General features: G+C 51.4%; 1 protein-coding gene across 1 annotated transcript in view; it reads left to right on the top strand.

Moving 5' to 3' along the window:
• The window catches only part of Crtac1 (cartilage acidic protein 1), a 134,135-nt gene that overhangs the window by 74,172 nt on the left and 32,844 nt on the right, over positions 1–27,119 (top strand). Inside the window, 3 exon segments of the mRNA XM_047554395.1 lie at positions 8,588–8,784; positions 20,063–20,199; positions 25,262–25,418. Of these exon segments, the coding sequence (XP_047410351.1) occupies positions 8,588–8,784; positions 20,063–20,199; positions 25,262–25,418 (491 nt within the window).

Here is a 27,119-nt window from a genome sequence, read left to right as displayed (position 1 = left end):
GAGGAAGAGGGCAGGAAAATGAAGACCTCATCACTTCCTGTTTGAGAACCCCCATTCCAGTCACCCCCGAGGCCTCACTGCATCCTTGCTGTGCCTGCAGTGTGGACATCTGAGCAAAGAAATCCCTCCACAAGTTCAGGTTGCATGTATGTCACTGGCAACCCAAGAACCCTGGTAACACAAGTTCCGTCTGTCCCCCTGAATCCTTCTTTGACAGTTGATGGAACTCCAACTTCCCTGGCTGCCTCTTCCCAGAAACAGCCTTTGAGGGATGGAGTCTTCACCATCGTCATCATCATCAACAGTATCATCAACGTCCACAGGCTTAACTGAGCACCTGTTCTGCCACTGTCCCCAGTACCATGGGGATAGCGCTGCCGGGTCTCTGCCTTCTGGGTGCTTCCACACTTATCAAAATATAAGAAATTCCAAGGGCACAGAGCACATGCTGAGCACAGATCTTTTTTAGAACAAGGCATAAATCAATCAGTCTGTGTGGAGTTTTTACAGAACGCAGACACTCATCACTACAGATTATTCTGACCTTTCGATACCAAACACCCCTTTCTTGGAAAACCATTTGCCCCTCAGGACAAAAGGTTTTTCTCTATCATTTTAAAGTTCCTTTTTTCAACAGCACTCTGTGGGGTCTTCTTCACCCTGCCCGGTTCCTAAATCAAGATGAAATCTGGTTGCTGTGTGCTTCTGAGATGCCCTTTCAACTTTATCCACCTTCCTCCTCTGGGGGGCCTCCCCTCTCTGCACCCTCCTATTATGACAGCTCCACTCCTTTGAAGTGGATACCTGGCCCCCGGATAGACCTTACTCTAGGATACAATCTGGGAATCTCCTGTTTGAATACCTTTCCATATGTTTTCTGATCCTATTGAATTTCTGTGGCTTTCAAAGAATTAAGTGTGTAAAAAAGGAAAAAAGAACATTACACACATCGCCAAAGAAATAATCAGTGCTGAAAGGCGTCCATTCAAAATGGGAAACATTTAGATACGACTGCAAAAGAAAAGAGAAAGAGAAGTTGAAAGACGAGGTGTCTGGCATCTCTGTCTTTCTTATTACTCTTCCACCTTAGGTGGAATATCTGCCCAGACACTCAGATATTATGGATTCCAACTACTAAGCCAACAGGGTCTGGGCCTCTGTTGGACAAACATGCCTACTGTGCATTCAGAATTTCACTGGTTTGTGAATAATCCTTTTTCCTACTTTCCAGGGATAAATTCTTCTCTTCAGGTCTGAGAGGATAGATTATTTTTACCTTCTTTCTTTTCCAAAAACTTAGTGACCTCAAAAATGATTTATTATTTCTCCCAATGCTGCGGGTTGGAAATTTGGTCAGGACCCAAAGTAGTTCATGCCAAAAGCTGGTGTCACTCACTCTGCTGCCTTCTGATGTCTGATGGGCTGGGCGGGGCAGAAAGGTCCAAGAGTTCTTTGCTCACAAATCTGTGCTTTGGTGCTTTTCCATGGGCTTAGCCTGGCCTTCTCTAGTGCATGGTGACTCAAGGTAGTCAGATTCCCTACATGACAACTGATAAGCCCAGAACTGACCCAACATCACTTCCTCCATATTCTGCCAAGGCAAGTCACAAAGCCCGCAGATGCAAGAGGAGGAGAAATAGACTCCATTTCTCAATGGGTGGAGTAACATGTGCATACAGAGAAGAAAGGAAATGATGTTGGGCACTTTCAGAGACTACCTGCCACATCCCTTTCACCACTTACTTAACTCAGTTGAAGGGTTCCTGCTCCTGCTTATTTCTTGGCCTGAGAGATGGCCATCTGGTCCTCCAAGAGGCCATCTACAGAACTTCATTGTCATCTTGAGCAACTCTTTTCTGTCTCTTTTTTTCCAAAGATTGTCTTGCCTCACAATCTTCATCGAAGCCCCCAAAACTCCCTTACAGTCAACCTTCACCCTTCCTGAAACACTTGTTTCTGGAAATAGTTCATTCCCAAGTACTGACCCTAAATTAATTTTTACTAACTCTAATTTTTTTTGTTGTTGTTGTTATGACGAGGACCATTTAAAACATATAAAGTTGGCAATCCTTTAGACCAGGGTTGGCAATCTTTGTTGTAAAGAGCCAGATGATAAATATTTTCAGCTTTAGGTCATAGAGTCTCTGTTCAACTCTGTTGTTTCACAAAAGCAGCTACAGATGATTCGTCGATGAGCATGTCCATGTTCCAGTAAAACTTTATTTACAAAAATAGGCAACAGGCCATATTTGCCCCTTAGACCATAGTTTTCTGATCCTTCGTTTAGACCAAGGGGTAAGTTTGTCTTTCCATTTAGTTTATCTAATCATTAGCTATTTGACTTTCAGAAAGTCACTTTTCTATGAAACTAACTTTTTTTCATCTATAAAATGAGGGTATGCAAGTGACTATGAGTGAAATATCCCTTAGTTGTGAAAACTTAACATGTATTTTTAAATCTTTAGAGGAAATACCCAAAGTAGGAACCAGACAAGATTGTTTCTCTATGATAACATCTTGGTCCTGCTGATCGGCCCTAACTTTGGATCTTTCCAGGGTCTACCCACCTGTCTCTAGGGGTCCACAGAGCTCTTTCCCATGCATGTCTGTTTCTTTCTGGGTGTGTGTGGTTATAAGCTCATTGTCCCCCATTTCCATCTATCTATATGCCCTGTTTCTATCTTGCATTCTTTGTGTATATACACATCTTTCTCTTTTCTCTGCCCTGCCTCTGTCCCCTGACAGATATATATGTTTTCATTATTTTCCTTTTTAATGAAAAAATTTTGTGTTCATAATTTCCACAATCAATATCACATCATATATCTTTCAAATCTTTTTTGTAAAAAAAAGTTTTCTGTTTATGTAAAATGAGACATCACATGTAAATTGTTTAGCATAATAAATGGTAGCAAGTAGGTACTCAATGATTGCATCCTTTTATCTGGCTTCCCCTCGTGTGACTGCCTAAGTGATTTTTTTCACACGGGTCAATGATTCTCAACAGAACAAACACTGACCCTCTGCATCTGTCTACAGCACGTGACTCTTCTCCCTCACCCTTACCCAGAACACCAACTCTGCACATACTCTTTGTATTGCTCTGTTTGTACATATGTTTGGGGAATTAGCAAAATTGGAGGTCAAAGATCAAACAGGAGACCAGCATCACAGTGCATCTTTTGTTTAGCTGCCCAGAGACCTTCTTGTACCTTCCCCAGGCTTCTTCCCTCCTGTCCACTCAACATGCATTTATTGAGCATCGCTTTGCCCAGAGATGTTTGGAGTCAGAAGTAAAGAAAATAGGCACAGCCCTTTCCTCTTGAAATCTGTGGTGTACTGGGCAAAACAGGCAATAAATAAGTGAACAATTATAGGAAACTAGATGCAGGATTGGAATACCAGAGAAGGGCAAGATCTCTCTGAGGAGTTGCCTTTTAAGATGAGGCCTAAGAGATGAGAGGGAGCCAGCAGTGGGAACAAGCTAGGCATAGAGAGCCATCCTGCTGGAACACCAGGCTGAAAGGAGGCCCTGGGACTGGGGGAGGTTGACAAGGGACAGCAGACAGGGCCAGGCTCCCAGGCCAGGAGCAGGACAAGTCTGTGTTTCACACCAACACAGTGGAATCCACCAAATGGTTCCAGGCAGGAGGACGGCATGATCTGACTTATGTGTTATAAAGATGGCTCTGTCTACAAAGTGGGGAAATAAGATGGGGATCAAGTAGAAACAGGGGAAGGAGGCCCCCCAGAGACTTGGGGAGGAATGAAGAGATTGAATTTGATATCTTTGGGGATGTAGAAATAACAAGATGAGCTGCTAATGTGAAGATGAGGGGGAGGGACACCTGGCTTGAGACTTCTGGCTTTAGCACCTGGGTGCCCATTTGAGGGAGGGAGAGCTGGAGCAATCAATAGTTCCATTTTGGACATGTTCCATCAGAGACGGCCGGGGACAAGCAGGGGGAGATGTCAGGTAGACAGGTGGATATATGAGTCTGAGCTTGGGCTGGGCATTTGGGCTGGAGATATAAATTTGGGGGTTGTCAGTCATGGGAATGGATATTATCGGCGAGTGAGAGGGGAGAGAAGAGAAGGAGGCCCAGCACCCGGCCTGGGGATCCCAACATGAAGAGGGGGGAGATGAGAAACTGTGATGGAGGAAAGGAGAGGAAGCCAGAGAGAGGAACACCAGAAGAGGGTGGCACCCTGAGTCCCAGAGAGGACAGGCGTCATGAGGGAGTGGTGGGACAGAGGCAGAGGGAGCAGCAGTGGTGCCCAGCACTGCTGAGAGGCCAGAGGCAAAAGGACCAAACGGGCCTCCCTAGCTGTGGCCAGTGAGAGCCAGCCATGACAGTGGCAAGAGCGGAAGCCGAGGGTGGAAGGCGGGTTGGGGTGGGCCACGGTCAGGGTGAAGGTGGAAGAGCATGTGAAGACAACCCTTTTGAGAAGTTTGGTTGAAATGGGGAATAAAGAAATCTCCCCATGGAGGATGAGCATCCAAGGGCAGGACGTTCAGACTCAGGAAGCGATCGCGGCAGAGCGGGAGGTCATGTCTGGGGTCTGTTGTGTTTTTTGAGTGACGGTGAGAAGGTGTCATTGTGTAACTCTTCACAGTTTACCAAGCGTTGTCACACACACTCTCGCACTTAATCCTCACAGCTATCCTGTGAGGTACGCAGCAGCCTCCAGTTAAGGACACAGCTGAAGCTCAGGGGATTGAGTGACAAGCTCAAGGTCAGAGCCAGGAACTGGCAGAGCCAGGCCCACTCCCGGCTGCCGTTGGCCTGACCCAAGCAGGCCCATCCTTGGCTACTAGAAGTCAGCTGCCTGTCAAGGGCATGGGACTTTGTCCTACTTCCTGGCCCATTTGACTGTGCTTCAAAGACCCCTGGTTTTCTCCAGTGCCCAGCAATCTCCGGCAGGTGTCAGAGAGAGGACATGCATGACCCCATGTAGCTCACATCCAGCTCCCAGGCTCCTCTGGGTGGACACTGGTGCCACAGAGTGACTGTGGGCAAGTCGTCTCAGCTCTGTGCCTCGGTCTCCCCATCCTGGGATCGCCACCAGAATGAAGTAAGATTGTGGTCTGAAGTGCTGTGTACGGTGCTGGGCATGTGGGGTCTGCTCTGCTCAGGCCCCCACGACTACTCTGATCTACTCATTCACTCCCTTGCTCATTCCCACATCACCTTCTCCTGCCTCACGTCACGCCAGGTACAGCACACGGCGGGATGCAGTTGCTCCACATGCTTCCTGGGCTCAAGAAGCTTGTGTTTAGTGAGGGAAGGGACATCAGGACACAAACACCTCTGCCCTCCCAGGAACGAGCAAGGTGCAAAACTCTGTGGGGATTCAGCAGAGAGAAGGTCACATCCAGCCAGGGCAGTGGGGGCAGGCATTGCGGGAGGCCAGGAGGGCGGAACATTCCCCGCAGGGGGGCGGCTGCAGCTGAGCAAAGACACAGGCACCGCTGGAAAGGGCAGAGCATCTTCAGGGCAGGACGAGGAAGCAGACCGAGTGTCAGCTCCCTGGAGAAGAGGGAGGGAATGCGCTGGTTTTCCTGGGAGAGGATCTTAAGAGACTCTGGGCAGCAGGCCAGCCAAGGGCAGCCGGGCAGAGGGAAACTCTGGCAACCTGAGCATTGTCCCCTGGACTTACGTAGTGCTTGTTAAGAACCCTACTCAGGAGCTGTTGGGCGGGCTCCATGTCTAGTCGTACCTAGGGGAGAGGCAGAGCATCAGACTGTCCAGGCCACCATGTTGGCTTGGGGACATCTCATGGTGCAGGCTCACTCTGTAACAGATCAAAGAATTTGACCTGGCCTAGCAACCTCACCCCACAATCCTCTCAGAGGATCCCATGGAACTAGCTCCCCCATTTTCTTCCAAGAACAGATGTCTTCTCCCCCAAGGTCATTACCATGGATACAAGGACCTTGTGCATATGCCAGACACCCCAGATTCAGGGCAAAAAGATGCCTCCAAAATGTGGGGAGGCCATGGTTCCTCCCTCCTGTTGGGGCTGACTCCAGAGGGTGGCGAGCACAGAGGTGTCAGTGCTGGACAGTGTCAGCCAAGGGGAGACACCTGCCCATCTGATAAGGTCACTGTTAGAGTCGTGGACTCCCAGGCCCCCACCCAGTGGTTTCTACACTTCAGCTCTGGAATCCCCTGCCCACATAGAATTGTAGAAAGTGATGCATGAATTAATCAGACGCATCAACATGAAAACGCTCTGGCTGCAGCTGAGAATGAAAGACGCAGAGGCACACCGCCACCACTGCACTCGTCCACCCACTTGTGTCCCTCTTGTTAGCCCAACTCTCTCATTTTATCGAAGAGAAACCCAGCTGTTAGAGAGGGGAACTGACCAACCCAAGGTCTCCAACCTAACCTCTGGCAGAATGCTAAGACCTTTAAGAAGCAAAGGAGAGCAAAGATGAGAAAGCATTTTGTAAACTGTAAAGTGCTGTAGAAAGGTAGAATTATCATCATCTTCACCATTTACATGAAGTCCTCAGGCTATTTCTCAGAGTCACTACTTTGGGGGAAGCTGCCAGGTAAAAGCAGGCCTAGGGTCAAGAATGTTGGCATCATAGAGTGGAAGGAACCTGGAGACGTAACTAGAGGTCCGATTACTGCCATTTGGAGTCTGTGAATCCTTGGACGTCATTTTACCTCAGTTTCCTGTTCTAGAAAAATGTCTTCTTCCTGGGATTGTGCGGTGCTCCAGCAGGACAATGCATGAAATGCTTTTAAGAAAGCTCAAGCGCTCTCTGAATACAGTCATCTTCCAAGGCACAGTACTGATGGGGGAGCAGAGGCCCCGAGGCCTTGGGGACCATGGTTTAACACTCTCAAGGCACTTTCTGTCCCCCGGGGCTGGAGCCAGCTGCTGACAGCGCTGGAACCCAAGCATCTGTCTCCCCTGCCTAGACTGTCTCCAGGAGTGACGTGGCGCCCTTGATGCGCAGCCTCAGATGCACTTTGTCAAGGTACCTAAGGTGTGACCTTCCATCACCGGGCGCTGACTCAGCCCCTCACAAGCCCCGTCTCTCCTTCTGCACACTGTGGGTGCCAGAAGGCACCCGGCCAGCTGCTCAGCATCCCCCAAACTTTGCTGGCTTCTGTATCTTGGTTTCAAAAGAGAAGGCCAGTCTGGATCTGTTTCAGAAAAGAAAGAAGTGATCTCTCCCAAAGATCTGGAGAGTTCTGTCTGCCCTTCCCAAGGTTCTCAGCATCTAGACCTATCTCAGGATGGGTTGGTGCTTCCAGGAAGTGAGAGGTCTTCTGACAGTCATGGCTAGGCTGCCTGAGGGGTGACCTTAGGCTCACTGCTGTCCTGCAGGGGCTTCATTTTCTCCAAATGTCAAGGCCATGGGCATGTAAACCCTTAGACCTCAGACATAGGCTCTGAGGCTTCATTCATTCAGTCATTCCTTGAATATTTATTGAGCACTTATTGTGTGCCAGGTGTTCGGGCACAAAATGAACAGAGTCCTGTCCTCATGGAAGCTGATGTTCCAACAGACAACCAGAGAAGGAAGAGATAAACAAGCAGATGGATTACAGGTGGAAGAAACTGTGGGGAAAAGATCAGGGCAAGGGAGAAGGAGCCCAGGGCAGTGGTGGTTGTGGACTTCGAGACTGTGGTCAGGGAAGACCTGCCTGAGAAGGAGCAGTTGAGTGAGGACCTGGAGGTGGTGACAGAGGGAGCTAGCTGTGTGAATATCTGGAGGAGCAGCATCCCAGACAGAGGGAACAGCACCTGTGGCAAGACAGGCCTGGGACCGTGGTATGACAAGGAAGCCTCGTGGGTACGAGAGAGGACCAGAAGTGTTGGCCTGAGAGATGAGGAGTAATGGGCAGGTTTATCTTTTGTCTTGAGCTCCTTAGGAAAAGAGATAGAGCAGGTCTGCCTGGTAACCTTAGATGGGTTCCTGTTCTCTCATGGAAGACAGTAATTTCACATGACTTTGTAAATGGTGGGACTTCCTGTCAGGAGAGAGTTATTCCATCCTGGGAGTCACAGCCTTCTGTTCTCCAGGGCTCATTCGTGCTAGGTCTCTTGTTAGAGCAGAAAGGCCCTGGGCTCCAGCTCCAGCACCTGACGCTGGTGTTACCTTGGGAAAGGACTCAACCTCTGAGCTTCAGTTTCCCTGATGAACCTCACCAGTCACCTCGTCTGTAAAATGGGTTAATAAGACAACCCCCATGCCAATCTCATTTGATAATGTTAGATTTAAATTAATGAGATCATTAATGTGAGCGGTGCCTTGAAATGGCCAAGATAAATGCTAGGGAAATTTCATTTTCTTCGGTCAGACTTTGGTAACAGGGTTGTCACTGCCCACTCCCGTCTTTCACCCCACTCCTTATATTGGGACCTACCGGGGTCCAGTTGACTCTCATCTTGACTGGGTCCTATCTGATCCTGGGACACTCATCAAACTTCCAGTGACCCTCAAGTCAGGGCTCCCTGGGAATCCCTGGGGCTGAATTGCTCCACGGGCCATTGCTCTTGCCGGTTGGGCTGGGTGGGTCCTGCAGCTCTTCCCCAATGTCCCCTCCCCGTCCTCCTCCAGGTACAATGGCCCCAACCTGGTTCTGAAGTATGACCGGGCCCAGAAGCGGCTGGTGAACATCGCGGTAGATGAGCGCAGCTCACCCTACTATGCACTGCGGGACCGCCAGGGGAACGCCATCGGGGTCACAGCCTGCGACATTGACGGGGATGGCCGCGAGGAGATCTACTTCCTCAACACCAATAATGCCTTCTCAGGTAAGCAGTGGGGCCTCAGGCCTCTTTCTCCTGACACCAATGGTAGGGAGGGCCCTGGGGACCCTGGCCCATCCTCAGGCTAATGTCACTGGCTCCAGGCACAGTCCCCTCTGCCTCCAGGACCTCCCTATGTCCAGCAGAGACCCCCAGTTGACCTCTTCTTCTCTTGTGAGGAAGTTTGGGATTCTCATCTCCTGGACCCTGGACTGAGGTTGAATGACATGAACAGGCTGTGTGTCCCCGTCACCTCCTGATCTGAGCAGCCCCCCTCCCTGTTCTGCTCCTCCCACCATCCACTGCTCCTGCTGTGGTTCTGCTCTGTCCCCCTCCCATAGGTTGCTTCTGTAACCAGAAGATGGTCCCTGGAGTCACCCTCTATGCTCTCCTGTGGTCTTTCTCAACTGCTTTTAAATCCTTCAAGGGCCCCCACAGCTTTTCGCTCATGCCGATTCCACAGCTTCTTGCCCAGACAGAGGTGCTGAGTGACTGGGAAGTAGGGGGATACAACTTTGAGGAAGGCAGACCTTGAGTCCATGGATCTTATGCCAGAGCTTCTCAAACTGCAGTGTGCCTCTGAGTCACCTGGGGGTCTTGTGTAAATGCGGGCTCTGGCTCTGCAGGCTGGGGGCATCTAGAACCTGTGTTATTGATGCTCCCAGGCCTTAATGATGCTACTGGTCCAGGGACCGCACTCTGAGTAGCAAGGTTCTACACACTAAGGAATGGATGAGGGAAGTCAATGCCTAGAAGGCTAAATAACAGTGCCCCAAAACCAGTACTTAAGGAGCACCTACTGTGTGCCAGGCCCCCATCTCCACACTTGACTGCTCTTTCATAAGCCCACAACAACTCAGCCAGGAAGGCACCAGTAGTTGAGGAAAATGAGGCACAAGAGGTGACCTGACTTGCCCAAAACTTCACAGCCTGTAAGTTCCAGGACTTGAAACCAGGGGTCTGACTCCAGATCCTTGCTTTCAGTCAAGACTGTCTACAGCTCTACTCAATCCATGTCCTCTGGGGCTTGGAGCAAGTCTGACAGGCAGTGGGTGCTCAGGGCTTCACCAATTGGGGGCTGGGTTTTGGGGCTGTGGGTCAAGGTAGATCCCTGCTTCCAACTATCACATTTTCTCCAACCTGGCCCTGGCCCACTAGAATGCCGTCCACGCCCGTGGGGCCATACCATCTGCGGGGAAGCCCTGGCCATGGTATCCCCTGGGAGAGGCAGACTGGATGTGCTCTGGGCTCCTCCAGATGGCAGTAAACACTTGGGTTGGCTCTGCATGGTTAAGACCTGTGCAAGCACAGTCCTGGACCCCCCACAGCCTCCTGGAGGCTCTGATTATCTGGCCCTGGGGCCCCCTTTCCTTTCCCCGACTCCTGCACACTGGTATTCCCCAAGCCATAATGCTGCCCTACGGACCGTCAGGCCCAGGCCAGGATCCAGCCCCGGTTCGCCCCGATGTTGAGCTCTGCCTGAATGGGAGGGGAAGAGGTTGGGGCCCACGCCAGGGGCAGGATGGGCGGCGCTGGCTGGCGGGCAGCCAGGCTTGTGCAGCCAAGAAACAATGAGCCACAGCCCCGAGTGGTGTTTTATGGGTTTTCATCTCATCTTGCCACCAAGTGATGCCTGAGAGATGGTAATTATCCCTACACAAATATCAGGGCATGATTACCCAGCTGGATTTACTGCCCTCTCTCCAACCAAGCCAAGATTGGATTAGGACACAATTAATTGATGGGCTGATCAACTCTTTAATGTGGGGCAAGGTCAGGAAGGGAGCAGCATCAAGGGGAGTCATAGAAGGGGCAAATCCCCAGGAAGATTCTGGAAGGCCAGGAAGCAAGAACAGGGACAGCCGTGGAAGGGCTATCCTAGGTGGGTTCAGCAGGCAGGATGAGAGAGGAAGGGACAGACTCGCCCCCGAGTCAGCTAACACAGAGCACTCCTATGAGGCCCCAGTGTTTCTGTGGCTGTGAGCCCTCCCACACTCTTAAGAGTGCTCCCCCGTGAATCCCAGGGCAGAGGTTTCCCCGCCCAGTTGCCCCAGGCAACCCAACACAAGCCTGCAGACAGACCCAGTTAGCAGATTGTAACACTCCCAGCTAGTGCCCGCTCGTGGCCTAAGATGAGGGCCACTGCCTCAGAATCTGCCAGTTACATGCTCAGCCCAGCCATGGCCCCATCCACCCACGGACGTTTCCACTCCACTGAGCACCTACTGAGTACCAGGCACTCTTCTAGGCAGTGAGGACACCAGTGCATGAACCACAAAAATCCCGTCCTGAAGCTCACAGTCTCCCCCAACCCAGCCTCCTTCTCTAAGGATCCGAACCCCCTCCCCCAGCCCCCAGGACTCTAAGTTCCTTGAGGATAAAGTTCCTGCATTGGTCATCCCGTGATCCCTGATGGCTGGAGCCAGACCTTGACCATCCTGAACGCTCAATTAAAATTGGATAAATAAGTCCCAGGAAGAGCTGGAGGGACTGAGCCATTGGGCCTGAGCAGAGGTTTGCCAATAGCGGGACAGCAAGGGTAGGCAGGCTAGGTGGAGGCCCAGGAAGGCCAGGGCTTCCTGGGGTGGAGGCATGAGTGCTCAGAGGCCCAGAGCTGGGGCAAGGCTGACGGTGCCCAGCAGCCTCAGCCCCAGGCCCACACCTCCTGGTGACCTTCTGGGGTTTGAGGGATACCTGTGGGTTTGAGTTAATTTTTCAGTTGAGTGATCCAATTGATTCATCGACAGGGGCTGGGGTGTGGAGCCGGGACATTTGTGCCAGGTCAGCACTTCTTGGGTCCAGCTGGCACGGCACTCAGCCATGGCCACCTGGCGCACTGTGGGAGATCCTGAGAGCCACTCCAGGAACCCCAGCCAGCCCAGTCACATCCATGGCCTTCAGGATGCGAGAGGGACCTGCAGAAAAACAGTCGCTCTTCCTTCCTTCAGCCTTTGGGGTGTCAGCACTGGAGTCCCTGGAAGAGGCTGAGACCCTGCAGTGTCCTGTGGGAATCAGCTGGACCTACACCTTCTTTACTGGGTGACCTTGGGTGAGATGTGTGGCCTCTCTCAGCCTTGACTCTCTCATTCATAGGAAAGAAAAAAAATCATATCAGCTTCATAAACTCAGCTCCCTCCAACGGTCCACAGACTGTATTTGCGGTCATTACCATCACTCCTCCTGGTGCGGCCCTTCCAGTCCTCGCTCCAATCTTCTCTTCCCCACTGCATTTTCACCCAAAGCATCCATACTTGCTGTTCCCTCTACCTGAAATGCTTTTCCCACTGATTTTCTCAAGGTTCAATCCTCAAGTAAGGTCTCCCTGAACACCTTATCTAAAATCACACCCTGGTCAGTCCCTGTGCCCTTCCGTGGCTTAGATTTCCTTCCCAGCATTTACCCCGGACCGAAGTGTTCTATTCTTGTTAGGGGTTCACCTCTCCTACTTGTGTTACCTCCAGGGGGTGGGAGCAGGTAGGAACTTGGTCTTGTTCACTGTTGTCCTTCAGGACCCAAGGAAGTGCCTGTTACGTAGTAAACATTAAATATACATTTTTGAATGAACAACTGGGAGAACGAATGGAAATCTCTTATTGGGACAACCAGGACTGCATAAGCACTAACGGCAGCTGTTGTAATTCTGTGGCTATGAGAAAGACAGAGCCTCTGAAAGTGTCCTTGGAAACCACAGGCCTTCCTCCTGGCCCATGGGCAAGAGCCTAGGAGCAGGAAGAGGAGAGACCATGATGTGAAGAAGACACCAGCCAGATGAGGGTGCAAGTGGGCATGGGAAGTAGATGGGCCACGGGGGAGGGGAGGGTTGACCATCCCCCCAAGAAGGAAACACTCTGATGCCTTAATTGACCTAGAAAAAATAAACCAAGGACTTTCAGGCAATGCTCTTCTGTGCCACCCAGGTAACAGAGTAAGCAGGGCAAAGGGTGACGGGAGGCAGATGCCAGCACCTGCCTCATCCTCCAGGAACTCAGGACCTCCTGCAGCTCCTGAAGGTTCTGCACGGGCCCACCCCAACCGCCTCACTGCACGGCCCTGAGCAATCCTGCACATGTGACTAGCCTGGGGTAACACAAGTGTGGTAATAAGTCAGTGGGAACCACTCACTTTATTTTCACTTGCTGAATTCAACAAAATGGGCATTAGACAAGGTACTGTTAAAAAATAATTTATATGCCTCCCTCCTTTCTACAGAAATAGTAGCAGGTCCTACTCACACTTCTGCTCTTTGATTTGCAATATATTTGGGGTATTATTTCATGGTGGTCTACAGAAGCCTTTCTAATTCTTTTTATGGCTGTATAGTACTCCATTATATAGATTTGCCATTAATTTAATTGGTTTTCTATGGGTGAGCATTTAGATTGCTTGCAGTCATTTTGTCCTTACAAAGAATGCCACTGAATGAATAAGCCTGCACAATATGCCATTTCCCATGATTGCAGGTTTATTTGTAAAATAAATTCATAGAAACAGTGGTTGCTCAAAGGAATATACACATGTAGTTTTGATAGACGTGCCAAATGGCTCTCCCTAGAGACGGTACTCATTACACTCCCATCAGCCATGTCCCTGAGCGAGCACTTTCCAACACTCACTAACACAATGTTTTATCAATTTTTTTTGGAATTTGCCAATCTGATAGGAAAAAATTGATTTCCAAGTGTAGTTTTAATTTTCATTTTTCTTAAATGAGTGAGGCTGAGAATATTTTTATATATTTGAAACTCTTGTCTGCTCATAGCCTCTGCCCATTTTTTTCTATTGATTATTGGTCTTTTTCTTATTGATTTGGAACACCTCTTTATAAATTAGGGAAATTAGCCCTTCATCTGAAATATGAGTTGCAGATAATTTTCCCTTGCTTGTCATTTTCCTTTTGTCTTTGCTCATGGTGGGTTTTGTAATGTAGAAAACTTTCATTTTTATGGACTCGAATTTATGACTTTTCTTTTATGGTTGCTGGGCTGCATGTCATACCTAGAGAGGCCTTCTGCAAGGGCTTTGATAACCTCTAGGAGAAGGGAAGAAAGGAGTGAGGGGAGGGGAGGGGAGGGGAGGGGGAAGAGAGGGGTGGGGAGGGGGAGGGGTGGGGAGGAGGGGAGAGGAGAGGAGAGGAGTAGAGGTGTTAGTTACCACACTACAGAAATGAAAGGGGATTCAGGCAGCCTACACTTCCGACCTCTTCTGCCTACACAACAGATGAGCGGTCTGCTCTTGAGAGAAGCATCTTGTCCAGCAGCCCCTTTAGCCAGGCCCAGTTCCAACTGCTCCCAAAGGCTCTGCAGCTCTCTATTGAGTGTGATACTTCAACCTGTGGCTCTGGAATCAGCTGGAAACTCTTAGAAATGCAAGCTCTAGGGCCCCACCCCAGGCCTACTGGACCCAAAGCCCTATTCTAACCTCCAGGAGTTTCCTGTGCTCAGTCAAGCCTGAGAACTTCACCCTCTTTTCCCAGGATTCTCTAGGCCCTAAAGTGGCTTCTCAGGTCTCCTCCCAGCCAGGTTTCACGTGGATGCCAAGCCCTGGTTTTCAACCGCCCAGCATGGCCCATTTGGGAAGATGAGCTCAGGGATGGCTGAGGCTCCCTCTCTGGTCCCCCTCATTGTGCCTTCTCACCCCGGTGAGCAGCGAGAAGGGAGCAGGCTGCCCAACACACAAAAAAGAGCAGGGGGCCCAGAGACCACTGGGCCTCGTCCCAACAAAGAAGGAGATCCCTTGGGGGCTGGGGGCTGCCCTGCTCTGGGACACTGGGGAGGGACTTTGCTGCACTGGGCCACTGTTTGAAGTTCAGCGTTGCTACAGGAAGCTGTGCAACCTCGGGGCCAGTGAGTCAACCCAAGCCCCACTTCATCTCTGTGAAATGAAGACCAGCCTTCCCAGCAGGACTATGGAGGGACCTAGAGGGGCTGATGTAGGAGGCGCTGGCAGGATTCCCTCTTCCCCCAGGACAGAGGAAGGAAGGTGGGCTCAGGGATTGTCAGTGGGACCAGGGGAGCCCCAGTGATTCTTTTGAGAAATGTCCTTTGCCTGATCTAGTTCTTTCTCCCCCTGAGGCCATCACTGCTCTGCTGGCTTTCCATTGACTGAGTCTTGTAAAGCATTTAACTTAATGTCACCGTTGCCTCCTGAGATGTGGCTCACTGAGGACCTGCCTGGTCCTGCCCTGCAATCCCCTGGAGGAGGAGGAGGAGGAGGAGGAGGAGGGGGAGGAGGAGGGGGAGGAGGAGGAGGAGGAGGAGGGGGAGGAGGAGGAGGAGGAGGAGGGGGAGGAGGAGGGGGAGGAGGAGGAGGAGGAGGAGGGGGAGGAGGAGGAAGGGGAGGAAGGGGAGAGGGATGCTATTGTTTACTGACCTTACCATGGGCATTGCTCCGAGCACTTTACTTGCATTATCTAATTTAAAGCTCATCACAACCTGGTGAACAGGTGGCCATTCTCATTATCCCTTTTTAAAGATATGAAAAAGACAGAGTGCAAGACTTGCCCCTGGTCAGCCTAGGAAGGCTGTCACTGGCTGCCCCCAACCCTGCTGTTGGGCAGTGATCTCCCTGCCTCGGAGTGAGGTTAGAGGCTGAGGCCTCTGCCCTGTCACACGTGCCTGCTCACTCTTCTTTGCCCCCAGTTTCAGACCACAGTCAAGTCACCTGCCTGCAGCCCTGAGGAGGCATAACACCAGCGACCCTTAGGAAGACCTCCTGATGGCCCTGACTCCTGCTCCCAGTGGCTCCAGGCTGCCCTCTCAGGGCAAAGCTGGGTGTGCAGGGATGATGGGGCAGTGAATGGAGGACCATTTGCCTGATGGACAGCACTGCCCTGGAGACTCTGGTCTTCCTCGGAAGCTCCTTCCCCATTTTGAATGGTCTGAAGATTCCTCCTCTCTGCCCCTCCCCCCATGCCCCAGTGAGGCTGCTGCCGGAACTTAGTGCATGACCTAGTCGTCCCCTCTTCCCACCTCCAACCTCGCTGCTCTGCAGGCTTGAGATCAGTGACCTCTTGCCTGTGCCTTCCTGGCTACCCTGTGACCACCTCGAGTGCACACTGTCTGAAGCCGAGCTCCTCACACATACACATGCCTCAGGGGCCCAAATCCCTGCTTGAATCCCCACCGTGGATGTTCCAGTGCCACACCCAGCCAGCCCCTGCCCTTTCTGCTGCAGCCCCTTGTACCCAGAGCTTCCTCCCAATGCCCAGGGCTGCCACACAAATCAGGCCTGAGCACCTACCACAATGGCCACCCACTACATTTTCTCCCATGCCAACCCATCCAACCCTCACTCCACTGCCAGCTTAATCTTTCTGCAAACACCATCTTCCTTTGACACTCCCAGACCAGAAGCCACTTTTGCCCCTTTGCCCTCAGCCCAGGAGTTACTGGGTCCCCTGCTCTGCCAGGTCTCTCCTCCCCCATCTGCACGCACCCTCCTCTCTGGGCAAACCCGGGATCCCCCCTGTGCCTGCCTAAGCTGCAGAGTGCAGTGCTCAGCATTGGCTTTACACTCAGAAAGATCTCGCTTTGACTCCATGTCCACCACTCACTCTGTGACCCTGGGCAATTGACTTTACCTCTCTAACCCTCCTCTTCTCCATCTGTATAACAGGATTAGAGGGATCAGATGAGGTGAGGATTGTGAAAAAGAAAAGGAAGTGCTTCGTGCAGAGCCTGGCCGTACTAAGCGCTGCATACCCAGGAGTTTGCCCCTCCAAGTCAGGTCGGCTGCCTCCTCCCCGAGAAGGCCCTCTCTGATTACAGCGACCTCTTCCATCCTGGTTTCACGGCATGTCCCAGCTGTATCGTCCCATCCTGCCCTGCCGGTCTTTGGGGATATTAAGCAGGTTTCCTTCTCTCTTGTATCTCAGATACTTCATCTGTACAGTGGGCTTGAAAATAGTACCTCGCTCACGGGGTGAGCGAGTGCCTACGTGTGAGGTGCCTGCACATAGAAAGTGCCCTGGAAGGGTCCAGTAGTACCAGCTTCACCATTGACCCATGGCATCTTCTCTGCCCAACCCTGTGTGTCCTGCAGAGTAAGTGCCCTGGGTCAGGGATGGACACAGTCCCTCCCCCGGGTCTCGCACGGCACCTGGCAGTGCATGGTGAGAACCTGAACCCTATCCACCGAGTCTTCCCACTGGTCACCCACCAGCAACTGGAGCTCCACCAGACTCAGAGCTCCCAAGCTCCTTGAATATCAAGGTGCCAGAATCGGCCTGGAATGGGAATTCTAAGACTTGCTTCTCATGGGGCCTGTGTGGCTCTCCAGAGAGCCAACCTGCCCCTGAATGCCCTCCTGTCTCTCCCAGGGACCCAAGAGAGTTGCCTTCTGCTGTTCCTAGCAGCCTCTCCACTCCCAGAGCAGCTGTGTCCCTGCCTTGGTGAGGGGCCCTAGGGCAGAGTACCACTACCAGGAGCCAGGAGGTAGGCGGACAGGCCGACACGGGCCAGGGGCTAGTGCTGGGTGTTTATTGCCTGTGCCATCGACCCGCACAGCTCGCTGTTTATCTGTCTTCCTGACACACCTAATTACCCAGGTTGCAGCTGCCAGCGAGTTTGCTCTTCCTAAATCACAGGCTCCCATCCCTCCTGTCGCCCAGGCCTCTGGGCCTCTGCCTGCAGAAGGGCTGCCATTGATTTTGCCGTTCCCATTTATGATCTACAAGACTCTGCATCACTGTTGCACATTTTACCTTAATTAGTTTATTCTTCTGGGCGTCACTGGTGAGCTCAGAGCCAGGAGGCTGGCAAGAGGGAGAGGCTAAGAGCACATGGCACCCCAAATTCCTCTGGCCACAAAGCCCAGAGCCTGCTCAGCACCCTAGGACAGCAACCTGCAGGATCAGTGCCGGTTCTCTGGGGCACTGCATAGGTGAGCTTCATAAAGGGTTTCCATGGCCAAGTATGTTCGGGAAAGGCTGGACTTGATAAAATTAAGAGGGTAATTTATTGCAGGAGTTTTCAAAGTTTTAGTAGATGGATGTCTGTTGAAAATATTAGGGAGTTAGGTGAGTGTGTAGTCTTTTCTAAACTCAGGTGAACACAGAATCTTTTCTCCAGGCAACTGGCGTGGACTGGGGCTCCACAAAGCACACTTGGGAAGCGCTGCCTCAGTGGGCAGGAGGAACTAGAGATGATGAGCCAGACAAAAGGGAACCGAGTACCCCAGGGCCGATTTTTTCCTTCTCGTCTAGCTGAGGCAGGAGCTTGGTGGCTTCAGAAATTTCTCACACTGAATCCAGAGGTACCTATCAGAGCTCTGCCGGCTCCAGCTGCCAGCAGCTGCTTTCTCAACCCAAGCTTTGGAGGAGTGTAACCAAGGCATTTCAGGAGGGAACCAAACCAGCCAAGGGGTCGCTGGTTTGACAGAGATGGACAAGCATTGCTTGCTGTTGGTGAAGGCTGGAAACCTGAAAGCCTGCAAGGGCCATCCTCAGAGGCCCCCGGGCATCTGGAAGTGATGACAAGCTTGCCACTGCTTCCAGAACAGCCCTGATGACAGCAGCCCAAATCCAAGCCCCTCTCCACAGTCCTGAAATCCAAAACACTCTGGAAGCCTCAGACGCTTTTATTAAGTTTGTGGGAAACTCAGTGGATAACAAAACATAGCCTGACCTGATGTGAACTATTTATAAAGCTTTATTTGTCCCACTTAACGTGAATATTCATGTTTAACTGCAGAAATATTAATGTGTTTAATTATGGGGTGCCACCCCCAGTCCCTGCTGGGGTGTTATGTAGTCAATGATATGCATACCAGGTTACCTGTCTAAAATAAAAATCTAAACTTCTAGACACATTGGGATCCAGGGGGGGTCTGCAAGGGGCCGTGGGCCTGCGGTGGTGGGAAGCTGTCACTGCCCTGCCTCAGCCTGCAGGACCTGTGACCAGGGCGTCATGTGTGTTTTCTCATGTGATGCCCACAGCAATGCTGTGCACAAGGCACAGCTCTTATCACGATTCTCAGATGAGGAAACCGACGCCAAAAGAGGATAAAGAGCTTACCAGGGCTTCAGCTCCCCCTGTGGGCCTCCCTCCCCAGCCACTCAGTGCTGGGCAGACCTGCACCTGTGGTTCCCCACAAAGCTCCCCTACAGTCACGCTGCAGACCTGGCTCACTCCCCATGAGGAGGCTTTCCCTCCTCCGTGGATCAGGGCCTCAGCTGCCTCTCCAGTGCAGGCAGGGACAGGGTGGCCCTGCTCCGTATCCTGTCAGCATCCCTGAGGCCAGTTCCAGATCCCACCAATGGTGCTCCCCGTCTGAGCGACCCCAGGTCTCAGGAAGCCCCAAACAACACCCTTCAGACCCTCGTGGTAAACTGGAACACAGTTGCCACGGCCATTCTCTTTCACAAATAAGAAAACTGAGGCCTAGAGGTCTCTTGTCCTCCCCTGGCTGGGATCCACGGCTCTCATGGCAAGCCTACACTCACACCCACTCACACTCCTTCCCTCACCTTCCCACACCCACCACATGCACATGTTTGTACCCCCATTCTCTCCTCCCACTCACTTGTTCTCTTACACACACTTGCACACTCTGACCCTGTGCCCTCGACCACACACTCATCCTCACACTCACACTCTCTCCCCCCACAAATTCGCTCCACCTACCTCCCTACCCTTGCACACTTGCCGGACCTCATGCTCACACTCACTCGCAAGCACACCTCAGCCACACACTCACTGTCACGCTCACACATTTTCACACTCACTTACAGAGTCACCAACCTTCACCAAACCCCTGCAGTGCGGCACTCACGTCTCTAAAGGACCTTGGAGAGTAGCTCATCTATAAAATGGGGAAAATCGTTTCTATCTAATAGTAACTACCATTTTGGGGGGCACTGTGCCAAACCTGTAATGGGCAGCATCTTGTTTATTCCTTGCAGTTAACTTGACTGTAGTTTTTATTGTCATTCTCATTTACAAACAGAAAAACTGATCCCAAGCAACTTGCCCAAAATCTGGAACCCAAAAGTAGAATGGAGGCAGAAATGAAATTGTGACTTCCTCTCCCTTACTCTAAACTCCAAGTTCATAACCATTGTCCCAGGCTGTCTCCCTCAGCCTAAGCCAACCAGAGGGCCAAGTTCACAGCTGAAAACATCTAAGCACCCCCAAATACAGAGTCCTACCTACTTGAGATCTTGCTTGAAGCTAAGAACCGCGTGGTCCCAGCCACCTTGCAACAGGTCCCAGGAGACACACCCAGAGGCCAGAATCTGCACCTGGTCCATCCATCCAATCTGATCCTCCTTTCCTCCTCTCTCCAGGAGTGGCCACATACACGGACAAATTGTTCAAGTTTCGCAATAACCGGTGGGAAGACATCCTGAGTGACGAGGTCAATGTGGCCCGGGGTGTGGCCAGCCTGTTTGCAGGACGCTCTGTGGCCTGTGTGGACAGGAAGGTGAGTGCAGGGGCACATGGGACCTGGGAAGAAGTGGAAGCATACAGTGATGTGCTCCAGGAGAGGAGCCACCAGGTAGATGTCCTGTGACAGATTGGCAACAGAGCTGCCTCACCAAGGCTGCACACTGTGGGTGGCTCCCACAGGGTCTTGCACAAAGCAGGTACTAAATACTAACAACCAAGACTTGCAGGGTGAGTTCGGATGTACCTTTCACATCCTTCCTCCCTTGGGGCCCTTCCAGCCACCTGTGAAGAAGCAGCCTGGTGTCATCATTGCATCCATCAGACACTTGTGGGGACTGAGCCCCAACTTAACATGGGGACTCAAAAGACATTGATGGCACAGTTAGGACATGATGCAAAACCTTCTAGCTCTAACTCTTGTGCTCTTTCGTTCATTGATTCATTCAACCAACGTGTATCAAGTGCCTCCTGCGAGCCAGGCTTGGAGCCCTGGGGCCCCCTAGAAATACACATGGAACTGATGAAGGCACCACAGAGGGGCTCAGAGGGAGGCAAGTGCGGGGCTGCCCAAGTGTGCAGGCACTTTAGCAAATCGATAGCTGCATCAGCACCCTCTGCCCTGCTAGTGCCCCCTACCCAGAGGCACCCGTCCCAAAATGAATGGGCAACTCTGGCTGAGCTGGGAGGGCAGGAGCAGCTGTAGTCATCTGCCCCATGTAGGGAGCAGCGCCCGCCCGGGCTTGGGTCCCAGCAGACCTAGCCAGAGCTGGAGGCTCGCTGTGCAGGTGATTTATCCCTCCTGTCACCTGCTCCCCTGCCACCCACCTCCTTGGCTTTATAAACAGCCACACTGAATAGGGACCCAGCTGCTGCCCTGCTTCCATGGGAGCATCTCTGGCCCCTGTTCTAGGGCAGGGGCAAGAGGTTGGGCTCACTTTGGATGGAGATGGCACCGAGGGGATTGGGGATTCAGCGTGAATCTTCACAGCAGGGGCCTCCAGGCCTTGGGAGAAGGCAGGTGCCAGGTATAAATATTTATTTCTTAACAAGCTGGTGCTGAGAGGAGAAGCCAAGCTGGGCTGCGAAGCTGCATTTAGCCCTGACCTGAATCTGTGCCACCTGGACTCCTGCCTGGTGGGAGGGGATGGAAAGGCGACTCTGTGAACAGCCCCAGAGAATGGGAAGGGGCAAAGGGGTGCCAGGCTTGGCCACAGCTGGAGCTTCCCGCCCTGCTCCTCCTGGCTTCCTGTCTCCCTGGGTCAGGACAAAGGCTTCCCACACTAGCTAAAGCACGAAACTTCTCTGAGAACTGGTGGGAGGGGCGTGAAGGTTAATCGTGAGGAGATGCACTCTTTGTCCTAACAAGGTCATCTGCACACCCACACAATTAACCACAGGACAAAGGCTCCATGCGAAATGAAAAGGAAAAAAAAAGCACCCTGGCACCAAAGCAGGGTGCTCCCTCTCAGCCTCCCAAGCCAGAGCCCGGCAGGCAGCGTGGACCTGGGAGGAGCTGCTGCTGGACTCCAGTCGCCACCCTGGCCATCCTAGGGCCTGGAAAATGTGAGGGAGAGGTCAAGGCCAGTGTGGAAGCCGAAAGAGAGGAATGGGGTGTGGTGTAGGAAAACAGGAGTAATGGGCACCATGGTAAGAGCAGCTCGTGCTTATTGGACTGGACTTACCCCTTGCCCAGTCCTGTGCTGAGTGATTGACAGCCCGCATGGCAGGAGTCCTTTTAAGAAACCTATGTTGTAGAGGCTCTCTTTATACCATTTCACAGATACAGAAACTAAGGCTTCGAGCAGTTAAGCAGCTTGACATTGGTCACATGGTAAGGGGCAGGCAAAGCCAGGAATTGAGCTCTGCTTGCCCCAAAATGCCACAGACACCTTTATACCCTCTGCTACCCATCTCTGGGTGAAATGATCAGACTCCTGTTTCTAACCACAGGCTGTATTACAGCATTCACCCCAATCATTCCTTCTTAGCCCCACAACCCCTATCAAGGGGCATCTGGTCTACCTAGCTGGTCAGTGGATCTCAAGGTGAAATCTCCAGACCAGGAGCATCAGCATTGTTAGAAATGGAAATTCTCAGGTCCCACCCCACTCCATCTTCCAGACTTGACAGAATGGGAAACGGGGGACAGGGCCCAGCATCCTGGGTTCCTCCAGCCCTGCAGGCAATTCTGATGCAGGCTGAAATTTGAGAGCTGTGGAACCCGCCACACCACAAGCAGTTCCCTTCCCCTCCCCTTGCACTCCTTCATTCTCTACCCAAACCTGGAACACCTGAGCTCCTGTTCTTTATCTTCAGCTGCCTCCTCACTCACCCACCTTTCCAGACTCAGCTCAAAGCCGATCTCTTACAAGAAGCGTTCCCTGGTCGATAATGATTATGCCTCATGTTTATATAGCATTTTTATCTTTTCAAAGACCTTTCACATACGTTGTCTCATTTCATCTTCTCAACAACCCTGCCAGGAAGCAGGGGGAATATGATCCTCATTTAGCATGTGCAGAGATGCAACCTGCAGATGGGGAGGGATGTGCCCAGGGATGTGGGCCAGTTGGAGGGCAGAGGCTGGACCCAGGCTAATTGCCCTAGATCAGTGCTTCTCCAAGTGGGTTTCTAGACCAGCAGCATTCCCTTCACCTGGGAACTTGTTAGAAATGCACATTCTCAGGGCCCACTCCAGACCTCTTAATCAGAAACCGTAATGATGGGGCCCCCAAGTGATTCTGATGTAGGCTAAAGCAACAGAAAAATCTCCAGAAATATCCTCCTTCCCCATGGAATCATCCCACCCTCTTGGAATTATTATGGTCAAGTTCATATGTGAATTTCTTCAATTTCTACCGCTATAACACATCTCTGTTTATCTGCTTTATCACTCCAATAAATTGAAATAAGAAATTAGGTATAACTGAAATTTATAAATCTCCTAATTTCTAGCAAAGTGCATCTCAGTCCATTTGGGCTTAATTGCCCATTTGTTGATGAGCTTGCTAACAGCTGGTGGGGTTAGGAATGGTTCGTAAGAGTCGCACTTTCCCATTTGGCCTCCTTCATCCACTCTTCATCCATCCATCCCACACTCGAAGCTCCTGCCATGGGTGAGAAACTTTTAAAGTTCTCCCTTAATCAAGAAGGCATGTTTTAGTCGGGTGCGATGGCACACATCTGCACTCCCAGCGACTCAGGAGGCGGAGGCAGGAGGAGTCCCAAGTTCAAGGCTAGCCTGGGCAACTTAGCAAGACCTAAGATATCTTAGCAAGATAAAAAATTAAAGTGCTGGAGATGTAGCTCAGGGTTCAATCACCAGTAGCACAAAAAAAAAAAAAAAAAAAAGAAAGAAAAAAAGGGCATGTTTTGAAGCAGTGTATCTCAAACTCCAGTTTCTCCGTAGGACTCGTGGGATTTTGTTAAAAGGCAGATTCTGATTGAGCAGGCCTGGGAGGGGCTGAGATTCTGTATTTCTAACATGGCCCCAGATAGCACTAATGCTGTGGTCCAAGGACCACTTTGAGTAGCAAGATAGGTAAAACATAGATTCCCCAGGAGCTGGGTAGAGACTCGGGTAACCCACACTGGGTGTGGGCAGAGGGGTGGCAGAGTCCTAGGGGAGTAGCCTCACCACCTCACCAGAGTCGTCACTTGACACTTGCCACCCTGTGTTTCACAGTCCAGCAGCTTTGAACCAACGCCTGTGTTATCCCTGCATACACCATTCTTTCTCATCTCTGCCTAGAAGGTTCTTTCTCCTCCACTTCACCTGACCGAGAGTCCACTTAGGAAACCTCTTCTGCACTTCCCATGGTGAGGAGCTTCTGTGTTAGGAGCACCGTTTTTGTGCCCCCAAGAAGTTCTGCACAGAATCTGCCACACACTTGTGTGCTTATTGATGCCTCTGTGTCCCCCAGAGACCCCAAGCTCCTTCCCTGTCCTCACCCACCCATCACACAGATCAAAGTGACTCTTGATCAGCTTCTGCAAAGAAAATGGTCCGTAAGAACACGAGAGATCAGTGACCAGACAGTGGAACAAAGGTTCTCATGGTGCTGTTGGATAAGAAGTAGAAGCAAGCAAAGAGGGTGACAGCCCAATCCGGTTGCCTCAAGCACAACATTTTCTCTTGTGTCCTTTTTCATGTCTTGCCTTTCAAACTAGACTTGCTGCTACCTAAGGACAGGGGCTTTTCACACAGTACATTTTTGTAGAGCACCTTGCACATAATTGAAGCTCAAGAAATATTTGCCAGAGGAGAAGTAATAGAAAAGTATAAAAGGAAAACTAGAAAACTGATTCAGAAGTTGTGTGGATCTCCTGGGAAGAAGGGAGCATCCACTGAAGAAATAACGCCATTATAATAACAGGGAGAGAAGAATCTTTTATCAGCAATGCTTTGGACTACAGAAGAGAATGGCGACAGCAAGAGGAGCTGGTGCCCAGGGCTTCTCTTGGATGCCAAGGGAGAAAAAATTGAGACAGTATTATAAAGGCAGAAGCAATCAAATATTTCTTTCTGGTAATACGGGGAGAAGAAGGAGATGGAAGAGGGAAGGAAGACCCCCACAAATTTGTACCCTCTCCTGCTACCAAATAGAAGAATGAAGAAGCATAGGGAGGGAAGGAGAGGGAGAGGGCTCCGGAATTTGCTTGTCATCTTGGCTGGAGTGGGCTTGAATGGGAGAGAGAGAGACTGAGAATAATGGGAATTGGTAGATCAATCAATCAGCAAATATTTATTGAGCAGCTACCCTGGCTGGCAGCTGGAGAGAGCTCAGCTGGAGGGAGGCACATTAGAAAATTGTCTATAAAAAGGTGGTTGTGGGGGAGAGGGAGGGATGTGTTCTTCTGGAACAGGATAGAAGGAGAAGCAGGGCTGCTTTGTTGTCCGCCTGGGGAGGCGTCACTCAAACAGCAGCCTGTGTGAAAGGCCCCCTGGGGAGGTAGTGCGTACAACCTGCAGGGCCTTAGCTGTAGCCCTGGAGAGAGGAACCCAACCCAGACAGGAGCTCTGGTCCTGGGGAGGGGGTGATTTCTGGGACAGCTGGGATGGGCCTCCTCACTCACCTCCTTCCCTTCTTCCTCAGGGCTCTGGACGCTACTCTATCTACATCGCCAATTATGCCTATGGTAACGTGGGGCCTGATGCCCTCATTGAAATGGACCCCGAAGCCAGCGACCTCTCCCGGGGCATTCTGGCACTCAGAGATGTGGCTGCTGAGGCTGGGGTCAGCAAATACACAGGTATGCAGAGGGACACGGAGGCTGCAAGCAGAGGGGCAGGGCTGGGGTCCAGGCCCTGAAAAGTTGAGTCTAATCCATCAGAGACCACAAGGACAGGGTAAGCTCATGTCCCTGTGGAGGGGAGGATGAAGGCTTTATTCTACCCCACGATGCACAAGAGGTTCTTCCAACAATGTCTCTCCAAGGGTGGATGTGACATCTAGCAGGTGTGAGCTTTGGGGGACCAGGCATAAGAGTTTGCCAGAAAGTGGGGTGAGACCACCACCATATGATCCTCTCCCTGGAACCTTGTGCCCCATTCCCAGCAGTGACCCCAGTGACGGGTGAGCAGGTTCTGTAGGAGAAAAGGGACCCATCACAAAATCCAAGATTTAAAGCATTCTTTATTGCCAAATAGCAGATGAAATTATTTACTTGCACATAAGCGGCCAGGAATTGAGTGCTAAATCCCTAAGCTTCAGCTGGGTCCCGTCTTGGATAACTGAGCTCAAAGAATTGTGTTCTTGTTCCAGAACCTCTCCAGCACTTTTTCTGAAGGCACGCTCCCCCCTCATCTTTCTGGATGGGGGACCTATTGTCAGAGTCTCTGACAGGGAGATCTTTCGAGGGAAGGCTGTTTTTCTAATTCCAGCACGGCTGCTGACTAAACTCTGATAATCTGCCAATAGACTGCTGATGGCAGAGCAATCCAGTTCCTGTTTTGGGTGCCAAACATCTAGAAGCCAGGGCTATAACAACACTCCTCACAGGAGCTTCAGCCTTACTCACACCTGTCCCGAACTTCAGGTGTAGAAATTCTCATTGGTTGACCTTTTACCATTTACCCACCCCAACTTTGACCATTTACCCACCCCAACTTGTGCTACAGAGACTTCCAAAGCCACGGTCAGCCCAAATCCCAATCCTGAGGCCAGAAGGATACTTGAGGATTCATTTGAACCATCCCCCTGCCTCCAGACACATGGCTGGTGGCATAATCTCAAAGTCCTACCCAGAAAAGGTTGTCCCTGCCTCCCCGGAGTTTATTATGCCCTTCTCTAGCTAACTTTCCACCCTGGTGAAAGGTGGAGATTAATGTTGACCTGTCTGGCAAAGTTTGTGGGGACAAATGACTAGACAATAAAATAGTTTACACAGCTCAAGCCCCATCAAAGTGCCTAAGAGCTCGGCGCGTGAATGTACCGCGGAAAGGCTGAGTGTCAGTAATAAACCACGTTTCCCTGGGAAAAGGAATAAACATGCAGGCGCTTCAGCCGAGATTGGTACCGTCAATTTTTCTGAGTACGTCCCAGTTCTGTGCACTGGGCTGGCTTGGCAATTAAGTGCCTTGATCTTGCAGGAGAAGGGGGCGGGCTGGGGGGGGAGTACTTGAGAATGATGAGATGGAAGGGAGGTAAGGGCTGGGAGAGAGTGTTGTACACAGAATGGAAGAATTCAGGAGGTTTGAGCATGAAGGGGCATTGTTCATGCTGGCTGGGCTGGCAGGGAACCCGGGCCAGGGGGGCCGGGCCGAGACAGCTGAGGAGCAGGAATGGGATGGAAGCATCAGCCAACTGTGCCTGGCTGTGCAGGAAGGATGGAGCAGCCCAAGGAGGGGACCGTAGCTTCTGTGGAAGCATGGAGGAGGCTAGGGCAGCTGGCGTGCCCAGAGGACACATCAGAGCAGCTCTGCAGACTTCCAGAAGCCATTTGGCTGACAAG

Source organism: Sciurus carolinensis, chromosome 5 (assembly GCF_902686445.1).
Source record: "Sciurus carolinensis chromosome 5, mSciCar1.2, whole genome shotgun sequence".
NCBI lineage: Eukaryota > Metazoa > Chordata > Mammalia > Rodentia > Sciuridae > Sciurus > Sciurus carolinensis.
This window is presented reverse-complemented; position numbering and strand designations above follow the sequence as displayed.